Source organism: Fusarium verticillioides, chromosome 1 (assembly GCF_000149555.1).
Source record: "Fusarium verticillioides 7600 chromosome 1, whole genome shotgun sequence".
Taxonomy (NCBI): domain Eukaryota; kingdom Fungi; phylum Ascomycota; class Sordariomycetes; order Hypocreales; family Nectriaceae; genus Fusarium; species Fusarium verticillioides.
In genome coordinates this window covers 2,543,989-2,562,776 of record NC_031675.1, presented here as the reverse complement: position 1 = coordinate 2,562,776, position 18,788 = coordinate 2,543,989, and the positions used below count along the sequence as shown (strand labels likewise).

Sequence of the window (18,788 nt, the reverse complement as noted above, 5' to 3'; positions counted from 1 at the left end):
TGCCGAGTGTTGCTTCGTTATGATGAGCCAAAGTATTAACCGCGTTGATCAGAGGTTAACGAAAGGCTCAGGCAGAATTGGTTTATCCATCTGGGGAAGCATGACTAGAAATAGATTATGATATATTGTTAATAGTAGGTGAAGTCAAACCAGCATCGTTGCCCAAGTTGCCCAAGTTGCTTTCTAAACCCTCCCCTAGAAACGTTGAAATCAGGAAGTAGTCTACCTTCGAGCTCAGCTCTGACTTGAGGAACTTGCCTATGAACTCGAAGGTCTCCTCTCTCAAATCAGTATGTTCTCAATCCTGATAAATTAGTTAGCGTCATAAGTCTTTTATCCAATCCTTGTCTTTCTCCACGCTTTGGGGGATCATGTCATGGAGAGCTTCCGCGCGATTTGCCAGAGCCCGAACCCTGTCGAGTTTATATATTAATTCTCCCATGGCCTCCTTAAGACCTTCATATCATTCTTAGAATGTCTTGTATCCGCTAAAGAAGATTGACTGAGTTCGTTATAACTTCACTAGTGACCTATCCTAGAGAGTTTGACCACTTTGTTTATACGATAGATTACAGTCAACATTTCTTAGTAAGGTAATTTGGATAGGCCTGATATTTTGAACTTAACAGAGGTTGGATCTCGCCGGATCTCTCATGGTTGTCTTACTACAAACCATTCATTTTGCTTGTAATACTCCGTGTGAAGAACTCTGAATCACGAAGCTGGAAAGGTTGGTCAGGGTATGACCCAAATGGCTAGTAAGTCACCAATCATTTATTGCACAAGCAGTGCCAAGTGTCACGATGCCATGGTATAAGGTACAAGGCTACAATGTAGTGAATCTGTATTGATCGTTGATTTGGCGGTGGCGACATTAGTCGAATGGGATCCTCCGCAATCCCTGATCACCAACCCTCTTCTTCATCTCTTGGGCAGCAGCGATACTGCTTGGAACCTTGATACCACAGCAATCACCCCAACCTGTGCCATCGTGAGCCTTTCCAGTGTGGTCATGGCCCTCGTGTGGATCATGTTCGGCATTCTCGTCTTCCTCAGTACCTGTGTCTTCGCTCATGCCATCTGCTGCTGGCACGAGAGATCCAAAGAGGAAATGCTGCATGACAGGTAACTTGCCTAGGACTTCAGCAACGAACATGCGGCGCATGCCGCCATCGATCTTTGTCCACGATCTCGCTGATGAGATATCGTCTAGCATGGGACTGTGCCATCTCAGACCCTTGACGGTCTTTGTGCTGTTTACAAAGCTGACCTGGCCAAGATACATATAGTCGTGGCCGAACTCCTCAAGGGTAAGGTCTTGGTGAATAGCTCTTGGGGTAATGTATGGGTGGTGCAAGAGCTGTGTGGCACCGAAAAGAAAAGGGAGAAACTGGTAATCATCAAGTCCCCAAACTCCGTGTGATCCCGCAGGCTCAAGGTAATAAGTCATCTGGATGACACGCATCACCTCAAGGTAGCGCACGAATACACGGAGGACGAGGGGTTTGAAATCGGATCGCTCTAACAAGCCCAGCTGGTAAAGGCAAAGGAGCCAAATCGTGAAGTTCAACTCATGACCAGATCCATAGTCGATTCGATTTCCGTTGCCGAAAGACTGGCAAAAGTATATGGAGAGCTCGGCGATAGCTCTCTCGTCTTGGACGCCGATATCTCGATGCCAAGTTGCACTGTTGCTTTGCGCAAGCTCGAGAAGGCCGCGGAACGCCTTGTTACCGAATCTTGATCCACCTTGTTCATTCGGAGGTGACTTGGCTACCAGCTGTTCCGTCTCATCGAGGATACGTAGTATGACCTTGAGAGGGCTGCTCAGGTCGGCGTCTCGAACTGCAGAGTTGGGGGTGTCGACCACAGACTCTGCTAGCCCAAATACCCAGGCTGTAATGAGCTTATATGTTGATGAAGACAAGAAAATATCATGGTCCTTTTTTGATAAGATTCTTCGCGATGGTGTCTTGAAAGTCCAGTCGGAGGTATCCGGTGGCGTTGGTAAGGCGGGTGTTTCGGGAATGGGAGTAGGGTTAGAGGTAGCTGAGCGTCGCTTTCGAGGTTCGAGCTTCGGAAGCCGATCTTTAAGATTTGGTATTGATGACGTTTCACCTTGTAATCGTGCGGATTGGGTAGAAGATTGCGAGTCCATGTTGGAAAAGTCGATCTATTGTTGATAGGCAGATGTAGATGTAGATGTAGAACGGAGGTTCATCGAGTGTATCGTGAAGGCTGCATGTCATGAGTTGTGGACCCATGATTGGCAGCCACCTCTGGGGATAGCTTCCAAACGGCCCCACTATTTCAGAAATCCATAACTTCGATATTGAGCTAACAAACTCATGGAAACTCTGGAGAACTCACTCTTTTGCTAAATTCCCTTAATTTATTTTCCTTCCTCTGAGTTGCATCTCTTAATCGTATTCTCAGAATCCAACCGTATATCGCCTACCGCTTCATTCACACTTATCCCGTGCGCTACGCTGAGCTAAACTCCAAAAACAAAAGAAAATTTCCAGCCTTACACGACTAAATCGTCTCAACACCAACAACAATGGCTCCTTTAGCTGAACCTGCAGCAGAGCTGTCACACCTCGCCAAAGCCGACGGTTCTGCGACGTTCTCATACGGGGGATATGCCGTGATAGCCGCTGTCAATGGCCCCGTAGAAGCTCAGAGACGAGATGAGAACGCCTTTGAGGCTCTAGTGGACGTCATTGTTCGTCCTGCCGCTGGCGTTGGAGGTGAGATCCCCCACATCCCTTGTTACAGGATAACGATTCCTCATGCATTTTGCAACAGGTACCCGTGAGAGACAGCTTGAGTCAATCATGCAGGCAGCGATTAGGCAACTTATCCCTGTGAGAGACTATCCTCGGTGTGTGATCCAGATCACTCTTCAGGTTGCGGAGACACCTGAGAATGCCTACGTTAATGCAAAACTGGTCCAGGCACAGTTGGTAGGCTTCAATGTCAAGCTTTGGTGGTATCGATACGCTAATGCTCGTTGCAGAATCTCCCTATCATTCCTGCACTTCTTCACTCTGCCATCCTGGGACTCCTCAGCGCTGCCATCCCTCTGAAGAGTATTGGCGCGGCGACCCTTCTTGCTGTTCCAAAAGAGGAGGGCAAGCCCATCATCGTCGATCCAAGCGCTGTTGATATTGATCATGCTAAGTCGGTTCACGTTCTCGGTTTCACTTCTCATGATGAGTTGCTCTTGTCGGAGAGCGAGGGCGCCTTCACTCCCGCTGAATGGACCAATGTTCTTCAGCTTGGACAACGAATATGCTGCGAGCATCAACAGCCTGGTTTCGATACAACCATGTCCGGCGACGACGCGCAGTCAAGAAGCATGAGACAGTTCATCCGCTCTGTCATGGAAGCGAAGGTGGCAGAGGATCTCTACTGGAAATGATACAACAAAGCATGTGCATGATATCCCACGTTCGGTATGCCCAACATGCTTCTCCTGCCAAGATGATAATCAAACTCTCGTCTAGGCGCCCAGCCTCGGCTGGCTTACCAACCTGATAAATCTCGGCGTCAGCACGTGGCGAAGGCTTACCGCACTTTGAGGCCAACCTCAATCCTGAGAAAGAGGGTCAAACCTCAACGATCAAAACGAACATTTTACTAGTATTAAAATCGCCAAGTATAGTTGGCAGAGTCTCGGGAATTTCTGATCCGGGCCACTATCGGGTAAGCTCTGGATATGGTGGCTCCTCAGTGGACAAGTTCCTGGTTCTGTGTTTCACCACGGCATCAGGAATTGTATGGTCAGTCTCAGGCTGGTTCGGGGGTCGAACCTGTTTACGCATGATCAAAGATACCATTCGATTTCGCAATATTTTCAAGTTTACATTTCCACGATCGTGTTTTACCGTAGCTGGTTGGTTATCGTAACTTGATACTCTACGACGTGATGCGCTTTTACGTTCTCTAACAGGGGGTTGATAAACGCTGGGGTTTGCATTGAGATGACAACTGTCCAGTCAGATATGATATTTCCTTGCAATTACCTGACATGGCGTTTAGCAATGTTTTCGAATACGTACATGCCTAGAATGCTCGACAAGAGCTGAGTTGAAGTTTAGAAGCTGAGACGAATTGCCACGCCTTTGCCCAAAGATGCTACATTGGTTATCGCCTTCAAGATTTCACCGACATGTTTGGTAAATAACCTGTTACCTAGCTTGGCGCCACGAATCCCAATACCTGGCAACACAATCGCTAAAGGTTTATCAAAACTAAGGTTACAGCAAGTAAGCTCGGGGCCTGAGGTCGACGATCTACAGAAGAAAGTTTCAAAGGACGAGAACGTGAATAACAAGAGGACAAACATTGTATGTCTGAAGTTCTTATGCCGAACTATTATAAAATACACAATTTACATTATGGTTGGATCGAAAATGATTAAGCCATTGCAGCTACAGAGGGATTCATTGGGCGCTACTGAGGCCATGAATCAACAAACTGGGGAAATCTGCAACGACCCTGAACCTACCTTAGGTATTCGCCACTGAACCGTTGAAAAGCAAGACGGTGCCCACTTGACAACTGTTATTAGTTCCACTTTCCCGCACGGTTATAACAGAGAAGTGCAAGCGGTTAAGTTGAGCTGCGGCTAGGCTATAGACCCATTGGTTATTTAAGGATCCATAGAACATTAACAACTTTATGATATGATTTTGACATCTTATTGATATCGATTAAGGAATACATATTATTTGTTGTTTCTCCTGCCTTGTTGACACTAGCATAGTACTTGCTAATTCGCTTAGTCTATAACCACATAGCTGGGTCCTCGCACAGAGACGAAGAAACTGCAACATGGTTTCCATCGACGTCTCAACAGGCGCTAGACGAAGAAAAGATTTTGTGACAAGGAGTTCTAGGCTGAGAAAGGGGTTACCAGGGTCGACCCTCAAGTGGAAGGGGCTGGACTATCCATGACGGAGCCTTTCCTTGCCCCCCAAAGCTGGGGCCCTGGAGCTAAAACACAGGGGATAGAGGCAGGTTTTATAGCTCGCGATATTCGAAAACACACGCAAGGAAAATGAAGTCAGGCTATTAAAGCCCAGCTAGAGAACACAGCAAATTTCTTGGGTTCGGTAGCCGGTCTCAACACTCTCCTTCGAGCACTCATATCTTGTTCTTTTTCTTTACATTGATTGTAATCACGCGTTCGCCGACAAGACTCTGTGAGTCTCGTGCAAAATCGCCCATTTTATTTTTCATCTTCGCCTCTCGCTTATACGGTCTCTTTTTTTTATTCCTTCACTTGGTCACCAACATTCTTGGTCGCTTGCTGCGTCTCTGTCTTCTTTATCACAACCCTCCTATTGGCGCCAAGTAATTTAACCTGTTGGTTCTCATATTCTTTTGGGGGGCTGAGTCTACTCGACAACCTATCTTCTTCGCTGGTCGTTGAAAACTAACATCACATATTTGTGGCTTGCAGCTTTGGACTGGCGGCCACGTCGTGTTGTGTTACATCTGCACTGCACTGCAGCCAAAAGAGATCCCGAAATCCTTGCCTTGCAGCAATTCTTTTCTTTGTGTGGCTCTTCGCTGTTTCTTCCCGAACTTCCGGTTGCACTTTGTGGATTGCAAAAGAAGGTGCTTTTTTCCAGCCTCAATCTTGAATCAACTGCCGCCGCCGTCGTGACGTTGAATTTGAGCAACATATAAACTCGGCAGCCGAACACTGCAACCAACAAGATCAACCGGCAGCACGACCAACAACCTCAGGATCTAGTCTAACCAGTCTCTTGGTGCTTGATCCCAGCTGCTCACATCACCCACGTGCATCGTGTATTGCTGCGACTAAGGATTCTCATCACAAACACCACCAATAGCGGCGTGTCCCTCCCGCTCGGCTCGGCTCTTGCGTCTCAAGAAGCTATCGACATCCCTGGCGTATCTCCGTGAGTGGGTGTCTCATCCCCGCAACAGACTGGGGTTCTCGACGAGATTTGGCAACGGCCAGAAAGATAGCTCGTCACGGGGGTTGCGGATATCACTTTTCGATTTCTCGATTTTTCGATTTACAAGAGTGGGTTGCTACTGTTTTTTTCCTAATTGGATATTCTACAACCCTGCTGCACTGCGCTACATCGAGGCGAGATTATTGGGCGAGAGTCTATTAATATCTTGATATTCAGGGCAAACGGTGACTGATTGATTCAGTACATCAATCGCTCTATCAGCACATCCTTGTATTCCATTCTGGGGATCACAGGGGAAGCGAGTTGAGAAGAGACTTGCACTGCGACGTCATCCGTATCTTGCTTTGTCAGGCCAGCCCCTGGAGGGTTCACTCCTCGTGTGCAGCGCAAACTGGAATAGAGTGAGATTCGATCGTCGGAACGTGATCGGTACTGTACCTGATACGGTTACAAGTACGGCATTGCATTGTCATTCACACTTATCAACTCCGAGGCTTTTCTCCGCTTGTCTCCGCGGCCCGCTCACCTGTGTCGGAAATCCCATCGGCCAAGCTTATTGCTTATCGCCGCCAGGATTCATCGAGAACATCACTTTGCAGTGAACAAGTCCGCTTGAGCAAAAGTCGGCCGAAGAATCAAGTATTGTGTGGGAAAGCACACGATAAAAACAAAGACAACAAGAGGCATCGCGTGCTCGTTACACTGGACCCCCATCTAATTGTGGGATTCTATCCTGTTAGGGTCCTGGTCTAACATCCCCCATCTGTTCCACGTTACGGGCCACTTACAGGGCCTCATCCACCAATTCCTTTTTCCCCTACCCTCCAAGTCTACCGACCCAAGTACCTAGCCTCCTCCGCCAGCAACGGAAGTATGACAGGCGTACTGTCTCCCACGGCTCTCCACCCAGCTCTTGGCAGCCCCCGAGACAACGGGTATTGCTTGTCTCGTGCTCTCTCTTCCCATTCACCGGTCCTTAATAAGAGGAGCACAGTCGCCGATACAAGTCTAAACTCGGACACTGTCCAGACCACACAATTAGAAGTTCAGCAGCCAAGTGTGTTCTCTACATTGTCCCCATCCCCTTTGTCGTTGTCAGTCTCGGATCGTTTAAAACCTCAAACTCTCCTGGAAGATTGTGGAGCCTCTACTTTGTCATCTACCCCAAAAGACACAACTTCATTGAGCTCGCCCTCTTCACAATCTTCCACTTCACCATTACCCGCGTCAACTGCGGATCAATCAGCTTCGTCTTCTTCAACTCAGAAAGACGCACTTCGGTCTAATTCTGGCCCGAGGGCTTTGGCTTCGGTGATCCGACACAACAAACCCGACGCTTTGTCACTCGCCCTTCCACACACAAACATGCCTTCTCTTCGCCAGATGGAACCTTCAGAGTCTAACTCTCCACCAGCCTCTTCGGCTGGCCCTCTCCCTGGCTTCACGAGTGTGTCCAAGAGCTCTGCCGCTGCCACGCCTTCGCAAAGCCTGACTGATGCCCTCAATGACCTCGCCAAGTCTCGCTTGACAACGGGCGCAATTAACACACCCAACACCGCCCGGACTTACACTTCCACCTCTAGCCATGACACAACTTCATCTGATATGGCCGCTACCATTCTCGCCTCAACTTTGCAGTCGCCATGTTTCTACCATCAGCGATTTGCTGATGCTGTCGACATCGGCAAGGTCCTCGAGGAAATCAAGAATGATGTTTCCATGTCACATTCGCGTCTTGTCGCGACTGCAACTGGTGTTCGAGAGGTTTCCAAGCAGCTTCAGCGCCGTCCCATCAAGCGTGCAGTCCGCAACATCATGATTGTCACCAAGGCACGCGATAACCAGCTCGTCTACCTTACTCGCGAGCTTGCCGGGTGGCTTCTACGAACCCCACGTTATGGCTCCGACCTGGGCGTGAATGTCTACGTCGATGCTAAGCTTCGCAACTCACGACGTTTCGACTCATCTGGTCTCCTTGCCGAGAACCCGCGCTTCCAGCATATGCTTAAGTACTGGACACCCGATTTGTGCTGGAGTCAGCCCGAGAAGTTCGATCTTGTCTTGACTCTTGGTGGCGATGGCACCGTCCTCTTCACCTCATGGCTCTTCCAGCGCATTGTACCTCCTGTGCTCTCATTCAGTCTGGGAAGTCTAGGTTTCATGACTACATTTGAGTTTGAAAAGTACAAAGAACATCTCAACAGAGTCATGGGCGATGATGGCATGAAAAATAACCTCCGCATGCGCTTCACGTGTACTGTTCATCGCAGCAACCGTGGAGCCGGTGCTTTGGACGCACCCAAGCTCGAAGAACTTGAGCAATTCGAAGTTCTTTAACGAACTCGTCATCGATCGTGGTCCTTCTCCCTATGTGTCCAACCTGGAGCTCTACGGTGATGATGAACTCCTTACTGTTGTACAAGCAGATGGTTGCATCTTCTCCACCCCGACTGGCTCTACAGCATATTCTCTATCTGCCGGTGGCGCTCTTGTTCACCCTGACATTCCTGCCATCCTTCTTACACCCATCTGCCCTCATACACTATCGTTCCGCCCCATGGTTCTTTCTGATACCATGGCTCTTCGAGTTGTTGTTCCTCGAAATTCTCGAGCCACTGCCTATTGCGCTTTTGATGGCAAGGGTCGACTTGAGCTGCGACAAGGTGACCACGTCACAATCACTGCCTCTCAGTACCCCTTCCCTACTGTGACACGTACCGATACAGAGTGGTTTGACAGCGTGAGCCGTACTCTTCGCTGGAATGTTAGAGCTTCCGCACAGAAGCCCTTCGACGCCGACACTGGAGATAGTTGCAACGATGATGACGATATCGGTTGGGACATTGACACTGACAGTGCGACTATGCTACGCAAGTGAAGATGGTAGTGTCAGTGCCAGCCCCATCCGTCGGCAAATGAGCCTTCTGGGTATGTGAAGAAAGTACATGGCATCAGCGGCCTTGGATAAGAGCTGGTTTTAGGCATGGTGTTCGCGGCGTTACAATTATTGTCTGTCAGTTCAGATTATCTGGGTACAATGGTAGATCAGCTTCTTCTTTATTTTGATATAAGCGGAATGGCAAAGTGGTGTGGTTTTGGAACTACAGCGAGAAATATTTAGACATTTAGATGTAAGACAGATTACGATCTGGTCGAGACAATACACAATATGTGGCCACATAACTCAACAGCAAGATACCCGTCAGGGGGGGATAAGCGAAATCTCTCGAGTGCCTCTTCAATTCTCAAGCGACGAAAGAGGGACACTCTAGGATTGGTTGACACGGATTTCTAATGGTATCTCGGGGAGTAATATAAGCAATAGTTGGGTTTCTAAAGTGTCATAAGAATTTGATATGAATATGTTCCTACGGAATATCGAGTAAACTCAAGTGGCGATTTTAATTTCGATAAGCTTCTGAATATGCTTACGTCTCAAGTCAACTGAGTAACGGCTGTCCTTCCGTCTTCTGTAACCTCAGATTTTGCACAAGTGCTCTTTCAATATCATTATTTGTTGGTCATCATTGTACCATTTCGAGTGGCAAACTGAGTCTTTCCTTGATGGTTTGGTGAGACAGTCTCTTATTGTCAATTCTTCCATCCAGGAAGCCAAGTGGCTGGCTCCCTTCTCCATCACATCAAGTAACAGTGCGTGAATATGAAGATAGTTACAAGCACAAATTCCAGGCGCCGAACTCTATCCCAAATCCAAAATCCCGTGCCGCCATGAATCAGGACTTTACCGTACATTATACACCTGTAAACATCGAGAACGAGCCTCGTGTGAGTCGTGCAAGAAAGTGATTCCTTATCTGCCACGGGAGAGGAAACGACAACAGTTAACCTAGGCTATGTCAAGGTCATTTCGCTCTTTCCCGTGGTTCCATTCCCCGGCATCTACAGATACAGTTTTTCCTTTTATCTTCTCTTCACCTCCAAGCTCCTTGGCTGAGAGAAAGAAGACCTGCCACGCAGTCCATGTCGGGCTTTTTACTAGGACTGATGGAACCTCGAACCATGTCTGGTTCCCTGGAAGACAGCACTGGTTTCATCCTGTCCTGGAAAATCTCCAATCCTTCCTTAACGATGGAACGTGGTCGTGTGGGCGCCATGTTTGCGCGGTTTGCGAGTAGGTTTGGGCTCCTTTGCTCCTGCAGCGCTCGGCCAACTCGTCGAGGGTGATCGCCAACATATTTGGGGGCAGGTGGCAAAGGTCGACGGTGGTAAGGATCTGGCGAACTTGTCTCCTCGTCAGGGCTCAAGTTCTCCTTATCCGAGTCGCCACCTGTCGGAGAGACCAACATCGAAACCTTCACCTTGCCATGCTCCCTGTCAGCCTTTTCCCTTTCGTCCAAGTCCGCATCTAGTCGTGAAATACTTGACCCAGTAGGATCCAGCTTTGCCTTCTTTGCCTGGTGAGGTCGTTGGGGCCTTGTCATGGGAGCGTTGCGTTTGGCGTTACTTGGTTGAAGAATCCCGCTCGTAGAACGAAGGATGTTGATAGCTGCAGCCGCCGATCCGTTCGACTCGTACTCGGCCTGCGCTGTCAGCTCATCACGGTTCTCAGCGTCCGCGCATTTTTCCCAGGCATGCACATCACGAGACCGACCTCGCACAAGACTAGGAGGCAAACTGCTAGTGAGTTCCGACAAGGGAGGGAGAGTAACAGCGCTGCTACTACGTTGTAGGCCTCGTTGCAGACCGCGCTGTCGCTCCTCAGGCAAGTATGGCGTTGTGGAGGATGGTCGAGGAGGTAATTCACGTGAAGGAGAGCCTTGGTTGGAGACTAACTCTGCCTTTCCGTCTAAGGATGTAGAAAGGTGAACCTTGGGCTGGTTTTGGGAGAGGGGGGTGGCAATGACACGATCAGAAGCGCATGAGGACGGAGGGAACGTATCGAATCTATTTTGATTAGTCGAGGGGCACCTAGTATAATCGTATGCGGCATACCTGAATGAGTCGTCACCGCTGCGGGTAAAAGCAGCTGGCGTAGAGAATGAAGTGGCCCCAGCATTCCACCGGTTGGACAGGTAGCCAACATTACTAGATATAGAGCTTGACAAGGAATGGGACACATCTCGAGCTTCGTGTGGAAGAGTAGGATCAATGCGGTTAGGAGTGGCGTCAGAATAGTAGCGAAAACTGTCATGGCCAAGGGGGGTTGGAGTGCTATTCACAAGGTCTGAGTGATATCGTGGCATGGAGGGTGTCCGGTCGAAATGTCGAGGGGGCACAGTGATGGGATCTCCAAATCGAGATATAGCACTTTCGGACACGGGAAATGGATGTTCGGGTTTGCTTGGAGTTGTAGTGTGTGTAATTGGGTCGAAAGTCGAGGGATGCATAATTCCATGATGAAGAGCGGCAACTTCTCCTGGTGACAAAGGGCGAGATTTCCTGCGGTCATTCTGCCTTCGATTTTGAAACCAGATCTGGAGGGGATGACGTTAGTTTGGTGTTTTCATACCCCGTGGAAAGACGCGTGGTAGGTCGCCATGTGAATGCCAGGATCCAACAGCAAATGCAATGTTGTCAATGCCATACCTGAACTTCCTTCTCGCTTAACGATACGCGCTGGACAATGTCCAGGCGCGCCTGTTTATCGGGCTTAGGGTTACTGCTGTATGCCTCTTCCAGAACCATCTTGTCTTTTGCCCTGCACAATGCCATCAAAATTAGTTCAGTCCTTCCAATACATCGCTGCAGCCAGAATTGAATTATCAGGTAGATCAACATACGTTGTCCGTTTCCTCTTCCCCTTGGGATGCTTCTCTGAATCAGTCGCAGATACGGCTGAATTGGTTGACACATCGGCGAGAGGAGGGAGACTCTGGGGCGTGACAGCGATGTCGTGAAAACGCGGGGCTGGAGGAGCGTGTTTATCGGGCGTAGCGGCGAAAGAAGGAGATTTGATAGAGTCGGCCATGATTGCGGTAGAGAAGAGGGTAATGGAGATGGCCTTATTGAAGATTCAGACGCATTACCGCCCAGTCAGAGACGCCAGATTCGTGTTCTGGAGAAGAAACAACGGCAATCGGGAGTTATCAACTTAGAGATCAGCCTGCAAGATGAGAGCGATATCAGACCTGATGGTGTGAAAACTTTCTGAGATAATGATGAAGGTGACAAGTGAAGAAGAGAAAGAAGAAAAACGAGGTTGTCTTGATGTTGGCAGGTGTGCTTCTAAAACGAGGCGGCCCGCCTAAGGTAGGTAGGATGAAAGTCGTCCCTTCGTACCTAGGCCCTCGAGTGGAGTCCCCTCTGTCCCCATTTGTCTTGGAGGCTTTTGGCGCTTGTGCCTCCGCGTAAACCTTGTATAGTAAACGCGCACCCCTGTCAATTTACGTATCCATCCGCCGCGCGTGGCTCCGGAGATGCTAACAGCTGGCGGCCACCTGCACCATTCATGGGTGACAAGAACCCAGCAATAACAAAAAACCAACCAACCTCCCCTACCGACCTTTCTAGATCTACATATCTACATTATGTTCTTTTATATTAGCTTTCCCGCCTTGTCTTTTTTGGTAACCCAGTTTTCAGAAAACGCGGTATCAAGAGCGTGTCTCACCGTGTCTTGATTATTTAAGCTTTTCATATAAAATGTCTTATTCCAGATACATAGATCTTTATCGGCCACATATGAGAAATCTGGCTCGTCCCTTAGGTTAAGTACCTAGTTTGGATATGAAGCACTGTTTTCCCCCTTTCCTTTTACACCACCCCGCAATAACATAAAAAAGACACGCTACAGGACAATCACAACGCGTGAAATGCTAGGTATAACTCTATTTTTTCTGTCCCTTTTGAACTTTGAAGGGTTGGGTAGAACATATAAGCCACACAAGCAAAGACTCGCTCTTAGTTAAGTTTTTTTTTTTTTTTTCGAGCAAACTTTTACTGGTCGATATGCAGCTAGTCATCCCGTTCCATAGATTATGCATGCGAATGCATTCAGATATCAGTTGGGCACGCCGCACATGTTTCCGATTGCGTTTTAGCCGTCTTGTGCCTTGTGGACGACGCAAAGAGACAAAATCACATAGTCTCACCAATCTTTCTCCATTCCCTTGTTTCTCAGTTACCATGCTGCCCCACGTAGTCAATTAACAAGTGGTATTAGCGATCCTAGGGACCATCTTGTGGTCAATTGACACCCCTGTTTCATTAAGTGGCTGCATGCGCCAGCACGCAGGGGTGTCATGCCCGCCATCCATCCTTTTTAAATAGGAACTTAACCTAAATAAACAAACACACTGCCAAGCTTAATCTCAAGTTCATTCTTCCATCAGCTGGATCCTTGTAACTGCGACTTTGAATGTAAACCTTTAGTACTAATCATCTGCTTATCATCATTCATCATCGAGTATGGAGTTCTCCAAATTCATCATTTTTGTGATATCGATTGCTTAACACTTCGACGCCCACCTCAGTCTCTCGTATATCGCCCACGTAGTTATGGATCCATTCACGGCTCCAATGTTTCGTATTGTTTTGATGGGTCCTCTAATAAACGCGTCTCACATCCGGGCTACTGCATCAACAAAAAAAACACAAACAGAGCATATATGTCAGTAGGTATTGAGACGCGCTTCGGAAAGCTTTGCGTATTTCAAACTTAGCCTTGGAATCCAAACTCCTCCTTTGCAACAAGGGTTCAAGTTTGTACCACCTGAGTACCGCAAGACTTGATTCACACATTCGTCAAGGTCCTCTACTATCACGTTTTATTCCGCATCACTGGGAACATTTGGATGTCACAGTATTAACGGTCGGCTAGTACAGTAACTTTGATGACCCTTTGAGTTAGAGTTCTACCGGTGTTTATTGTGTTATCAATCTGATCTTACGAATCAGCGTTCACAGAGAGCTGCTGTTGGTGTTATTGGCTAATACGATCGGATCTACTTGCCAGGTAGGTAGCTTAAGTTACCTTACCAGGGATCTCATGCCATCATATGTGCCGATGTTGATAACGAATTAAATATTCATATCCACATGGTGCCTTTGGTTTTATATACATTCGAGGTACAAAAAAAGGCAGGGATTCATACCTAGGTTGTGTTATGCTATAGATACCAATGTTAAGCTCAGGTCACTGGCATAAGGTATTCAAAGAAATATCATCACAAGAGGCAATGTTAATGCGATCTTCTCGATTTGGATAATAACCGTGGTCCTTGGTAGTGTCTTTGTGCGTTTGAGAAAATATTATGGCTTGGTAATGAGAATCCAGTCCTCTTTCAGACTCTACCAGCACGAGGGATTCTCGTAGCTATGCTTAAGGATTGATCGAGCTGTGTAAAGTTCTGCTCCCGTTTCCACAGAAGATTACTGCAAGGCTCCCATGGCTACCTTAAAAGAGACCGGGAGGCTGCATGCAGAAGATGGGTAAGCTCAGAATTGTCAAATCAACGGTAATAATTGAGCTTTCATACCTAAGTCGTGGCACCACAGTACCAGCTAGTGCCTAGTACCGTAGCGCCTTCTTGAGTACAAACGAAGAGCTGTAGGTTAACAATTCCGACAACTGAGGTTACACACATCTGTATGTACCTTAGGTATGCCAACCTCATCATCACATGGGTGTGCCCGTCGACTGTACCTAGACTTCGATTTAAGTACCCTCAAATCTACCCTTCTTCGCTGTGAAATGCTCGGAACTGAACTTCCGCTTTGAACATGTCTTACATATCTATATGATCACTTTAGGCACATTTGCACGGTGAACTCCATCAAGGGGCCATTGGTCATTGTCCTAGCCAAGCCACGCAAACTTGGCCCTATTTGTTGTTTTTGGTGGAGGAAGTCTAGCTAAACTAAATAAGACACTGCTCTTTGCAGTGGTACCGTCCCTTGAGCCCCAAAGAAAGGCATGACGGCCCGTCTTTTGTGCCGCCCCATAATCACGCTACTGTAAACTCCAGGACTTTCGCCCTGTATCTCATAAATGGTCATTTCGGCTGCCTATGTGCCATCCTCAAATACTGCCCATGCATCGTTCCTTGGATGTTTGACAGCATCCTCCTCAACAAAAGTATTCCGTAACCACACGAGTCATTTACAGATCGTCGTCGGAAAGCTCACCAGGCAGAGGCATGGCGGCGGCCTCATCCATCTCCTTGCGGTACTCCTCCAGGAGCTTCTCGTCGACCTGGGCAGTGGGTGGAGCCAGAGCCGGAGCAGCAACGAACTCCTATCATATCTAGTTAGCATGCTGGTTTAAAGGTCAAGAGATCGTGAGATATTATCTTACAAGCTGAGGGTTTCCAACAAGCTTGCGGGCGAGCCACAGGAAAGGCTTCTCGAAGTTGTAGTTGGACTTGGCAGAGATGTCGTAGTACTGGAGGTTCTTCTTGCGATGGAAAGTGATGGTCTTGGCCTTGACCTTGCGCTCCTTCACATCGACCTTGTTACCGCAAAGAACGATGGGAATGTTCTCGCAAACTCGGACGAGATCACCTGGAATATTGTCAATCACGGGTTTAATGATATCATGGGCGGGGGGAGGACTCACGGTGCCAGTTGGGAACGTTCTTGTAGGTAATGCGGGAGGTAACATCGAACATGATGATACCGCACTGGCCGTTGATGTAATAACCATCACGGAGACCGCCAAACTTCTCTTGACCGGCGGTATCCCAGACATCGAACTGAATCTGACCGAAGTTCTGTGATGGATTAGTGCCCCGCATAGGTCAACGTGGGGTCGCGAGACTTACGGTGGTGAAGCCAAGTGGGTGAACCTCGACACCGAGAGTGGCCATGTACTTCTTCTCAAATTCACCAGTCAAGTGACGCTTGACGAAGGTGGTCTATCGCACATGATGGTTAGTCGATGTTGATGCGTGATGGGGATCGCTCCATATCTCTCGAGAATCGACTTGGCGGAGTAGGGCTCGAACGTCGTTGATAACATCGCGAAAGAAATGTTGCGGCATAGGAACCTACACACCTTTCCGGTACCACCGTCACCGACAAGCACGAGCTTGAAGGTAGGAGTCTGCTGCTCAGCCATCTTGATGGTTGTGTCTGTGGTGTTGTAGCGACAGATGCAGAGGATGTAAACAAGCGGGGTGCTGAGAGGCGTGAGTTAGCTTCTGTTGAGCGGTCGGCAACAGCGCAACACGGTCGATCGAATGGGTATAGAATGAGATGGACGTCGGTGCGAAGTGATGCTGAGGGAATGGATCCTAAATACCTGAAAAAACCGTTGTTGACAATGTGGGTATACCCAAGATTGATTGACAAACTTTCAAGGTCGACCTGATGTTTTGAGAGCGGCGGGGGACTTTGGGCAGGGAAGGACCTCAAGCGAAAAATTCAGTCGCCCCTACCTACCTTCGAGTGGATAAGCTGCACGTGATACCCGCCCATTCACTGCCTCCAGCTTGCTGCGAGTGATCCACCTTATGGCCTTCCATCACCAGCCATCACCGTCACCGCCTTGGAGCAATTCTGTGTTATTATTGGGCACTGCCCAATCGATTCGGTTTTCTACGTCTTCCTGTTCGCTGGCTCAATCTGTGCTGGGCTGCCTACCAGGTAGTGGTGCCTTACTTGTTCGTCATTTTTCTTTGTGAGGTACTCTCAAGGCCTGTACGAGTAAGTCAGGCCTTGCAAGATCCATGCTTGCACCCCGATATCATGGATCGTGTGAGCTAGCTGCCTACCTTACTTCACTCCATATCCTTTGAATCAATATGGGTTAGTCAGCATTTACAGGCAAGCTCTACCTAGGCATCTTTAGGTACCAATTCTTGCTGGGTATCACGAGCTTTTATTGGTCATTTTTACTCTTGCTGCAAGCTTTCTTGCTTCATCAATCCCTTGCATACTCAGGCTGTCATCAATTAACCTTGTCATCTGACAAACAGATTTCCGTATCTTTTGGCCACCTCTTATCATGAGGCCATATACGGATTCCATGAGAGTGTCCAGCACACCTTTACTGTTTTTCTAGACAACAAATACAAAGGATATTGCTAATCTGCTGGCGCCAGTGAATATACACCTCTTACAAAGTGCGTTGATTAACATACGTGGTGTTGTTAAATGACCATATACTAGTAGCATAGGTGAACAGTGAAGTCGCCTTTGACCAATTACACAATCTCGCAAATCATGATGCCTTCTTTGGCTCCAGTTGAATGATAATCTGACTAGCCCTGAAGCCATCAGAAGGCTGATGGCTCTCGTGCTAGGAGAAACAAATAAGCTGATTGTCTCTCTTTGACTAAAACTGCACCATATCGTATAAGTATGCTACCTATTTAGATCCCTTCATTTATTCCGGTTCAAAGGTCGAGGTCTCTACCATCTGCTAGTAGTTGATAAGTCAAACTAAGGATTTACTAGATTACGCAGAGAACCGTATTTGTGAGTTCATTCAATCACAATGTATCAAAATATGGTTCGTTATATCAGCATGAGACATAGTACAGTACTGTATGATCCACTTTTGTCTTTGCAAATTGGGGGTGCGATTTCTCTAATCACATGCCTCGTGAGAGTAGTGTCTGGATAGCGGCGAGGTTTGAGGCCTTAGAGGAAGCCAGTGTAGCGATGGATGAAAATCACTCCAGTAACCGGATATGGGCCAAAGCACAATCCTTAAGATGATTCGTCTCGATCTACCTCAAGCATCAATTTACCTCGCCCGGAGTGATTAGGCATAGGCTTTCTGGTTTATCATAGATTTCGCGACAACTTGACTTATAGGGGCAAGATATGGCAGCCCAACAATCCTCGCCCACCCCAGTCCTTTCTTGGAGTCAACGTCAGTCGCAACTCTTGCCGCTCGGCAACACCATCTGGCCTCGATACTTTGATGAAGACGTTGTTCTAATATACTGTCAACTGGCGGTTTTATGTACTAAATCGGAGCACAAACTTACCCCTTCGTTACCCTGGACACACTCTGCCACCTTTCTGAGGTTGTCGTGGTTGGCTCGATTCACATATCCGAAGTTCCGGATTTCATCTCCAGGTTTCAGACCGGCAGATTCTGCTGGACTTCCTGCAGCCACGGTGTTGATCTTGGCAAATGGAGGGTCTAACGGTGTAGAGACTGAGTCTAGCAAGATGCCCTGTGAGTTACTCGAGCTTGCAACTGGCGCAGATTCATTCTCATCGAGACTTGCGAAATGGTCATGGAGGAATTTCTCAATCCGGGTCATGAGAGCAGTGTAGTCATTCCGCAGTCGAATGATGCGAGCTCGTGTAGTCCGGACTGTCACGCTGTCAGTGGTCGAATCTTGAATCTGGATATATTGAAGTACTTTGAGCAACATCAATGTCCGCACGAGGGAAACCATCGTTTGTCAGGAGAGAAGTGTTCATATCAACCCCATGCTATAATCCTGTTAGAGCATCATAACGTTATTTTGTAAGATTGCGAATACCGAGTCGAGCACCCCTCCTAAAGCCTTGAGTTCGGCCTCAATATCGTCCTTCTTTCGCTGCAACTCTGCAAAGCTTAGATGCCCCGCATGGCCATTCGTGACAGGAGCAGTGGTTTCCCCTGAGGGCACTGTCGGCGTGTGTAGATTTTCCATTCTTGGAACGGAGAAACATAAAAGTAAAGTTTCTGAAACGGAAAGCTTCCTATGTTGTCGGCAGAAAGGGTATATGTGAAGTCGTCCGAGTCTTTGTCCCAGGCTGCGAAGGGTGACGCCGCTTAGACGGCAGAGAGCTTTCAGGACTCTTCAGTGCACATCCTCCCTACAACAAAAGAAGTGCAGGGACCTGTTTGGTGGTGTGCGTTGAAGCCCGCACTCCATGCAAAATACTGGTCCGTGCACATACACTACCCGGCATTCTGCATGAGGC

General features: G+C 48.0%; 6 protein-coding genes across 16 annotated transcripts; 2 read left to right on the top strand and 4 right to left on the bottom strand.

Annotated features, from left to right (window-relative positions):
• Positions 1-608: 608 nt before the first annotated feature.
• On the bottom strand, positions 609-2,243 carry FVEG_01218 (serine/threonine-protein phosphatase 2A activator 2). Its single transcript, XM_018888050.1, has one exon. It carries the CDS (start codon positions 2,156-2,158, stop codon positions 875-877), a length of 1,284 nt encoding a protein of 427 aa, XP_018743889.1. The 5' UTR covers positions 2,159-2,243; the 3' UTR covers positions 609-874.
• Positions 2,244-2,333: 90 nt separating this feature from the next.
• On the top strand, positions 2,334-3,964 carry FVEG_01219 (hypothetical protein). 2 transcript variants are annotated; one of them, XM_018888052.1, is made up of 4 exons: positions 2,334-2,750; positions 2,809-2,966; positions 3,020-3,458; positions 3,510-3,956. In XM_018888052.1, the coding sequence occupies exons 1-3, from the start codon at positions 2,561-2,563 to the stop codon at positions 3,422-3,424; spliced, it is 753 nt and encodes a 250-aa protein (XP_018743891.1). In that variant the 5' UTR covers positions 2,334-2,560; the 3' UTR covers positions 3,425-3,458; positions 3,510-3,956. The 2 variants fall into 2 exon arrangements, with proteins under 2 accessions (XP_018743891.1, XP_018743890.1); XM_018888051.1 differs by having other exon boundaries at positions 3,020-3,964.
• Positions 3,965-5,820: 1,856 nt separating this feature from the next.
• Positions 5,821-9,333, top strand: FVEG_01220 (hypothetical protein). The gene has a single exon (XM_018888053.1). The coding sequence runs from the start codon at positions 6,831-6,833 to the stop codon at positions 8,292-8,294; it is 1,464 nt and encodes a 487-aa protein (XP_018743892.1). The 5' UTR covers positions 5,821-6,830; the 3' UTR covers positions 8,295-9,333.
• A 76-nt stretch (positions 9,334-9,409) lies between these two features.
• FVEG_01221 (hypothetical protein) lies at positions 9,410-12,186 on the bottom strand. 8 transcript variants are annotated; one of them, XM_018888061.1, is made up of 6 exons: positions 11,699-12,159; positions 11,505-11,616; positions 10,911-11,392; positions 10,570-10,862; positions 10,339-10,498; positions 9,456-10,276 (listed from the first exon to the last, which is right to left on the bottom strand). In XM_018888061.1, the coding sequence occupies exons 1-5, from the start codon at positions 11,884-11,886 to the stop codon at positions 10,419-10,421; spliced, it is 1,155 nt and encodes a 384-aa protein (XP_018743900.1). In that variant the 5' UTR covers positions 11,887-12,159; the 3' UTR covers positions 9,456-10,276; positions 10,339-10,418. The 8 variants fall into 8 exon arrangements, with proteins under 8 accessions (XP_018743895.1, XP_018743893.1, XP_018743900.1 ...); XM_018888060.1 differs by having other exon boundaries at positions 9,456-10,498; XM_018888058.1 differs by having other exon boundaries at positions 10,339-10,862; positions 11,699-12,155.
• A 2,426-nt stretch (positions 12,187-14,612) lies between these two features.
• FVEG_01222 (GTP-binding nuclear protein GSP1/Ran) lies at positions 14,613-16,589 on the bottom strand. Of its 2 annotated transcripts, XM_018888063.1 has the most exons (7): positions 16,518-16,589; positions 16,159-16,464; positions 15,913-16,036; positions 15,680-15,772; positions 15,475-15,628; positions 15,214-15,419; positions 14,613-15,153 (listed from the first exon to the last, which is right to left on the bottom strand). In XM_018888063.1, exons 3-7 carry the CDS (start codon positions 15,973-15,975, stop codon positions 15,019-15,021), a joined length of 651 nt encoding a protein of 216 aa, XP_018743902.1. In that variant the 5' UTR covers positions 15,976-16,036; positions 16,159-16,464; positions 16,518-16,589; the 3' UTR covers positions 14,613-15,018. The 2 variants fall into 2 exon arrangements, with proteins under 2 accessions (XP_018743902.1, XP_018743901.1); XM_018888062.1 differs by having other exon boundaries at positions 15,913-16,464.
• A 417-nt stretch (positions 16,590-17,006) lies between these two features.
• FVEG_01223 (26S proteasome non-ATPase regulatory subunit 9) lies at positions 17,007-18,680 on the bottom strand. 2 transcript variants are annotated; one of them, XM_018888064.1, is made up of 4 exons: positions 18,362-18,680; positions 18,239-18,311; positions 17,855-18,189; positions 17,007-17,801 (listed from the first exon to the last, which is right to left on the bottom strand). In XM_018888064.1, the coding sequence occupies exons 1-4, from the start codon at positions 18,512-18,514 to the stop codon at positions 17,673-17,675; spliced, it is 690 nt and encodes a 229-aa protein (XP_018743903.1). In that variant the 5' UTR covers positions 18,515-18,680; the 3' UTR covers positions 17,007-17,672. The 2 variants fall into 2 exon arrangements, with proteins under 2 accessions (XP_018743903.1, XP_018743904.1); XM_018888065.1 differs by having other exon boundaries at positions 18,239-18,680.
• Positions 18,681-18,788: the final 108 nt, after the last annotated feature.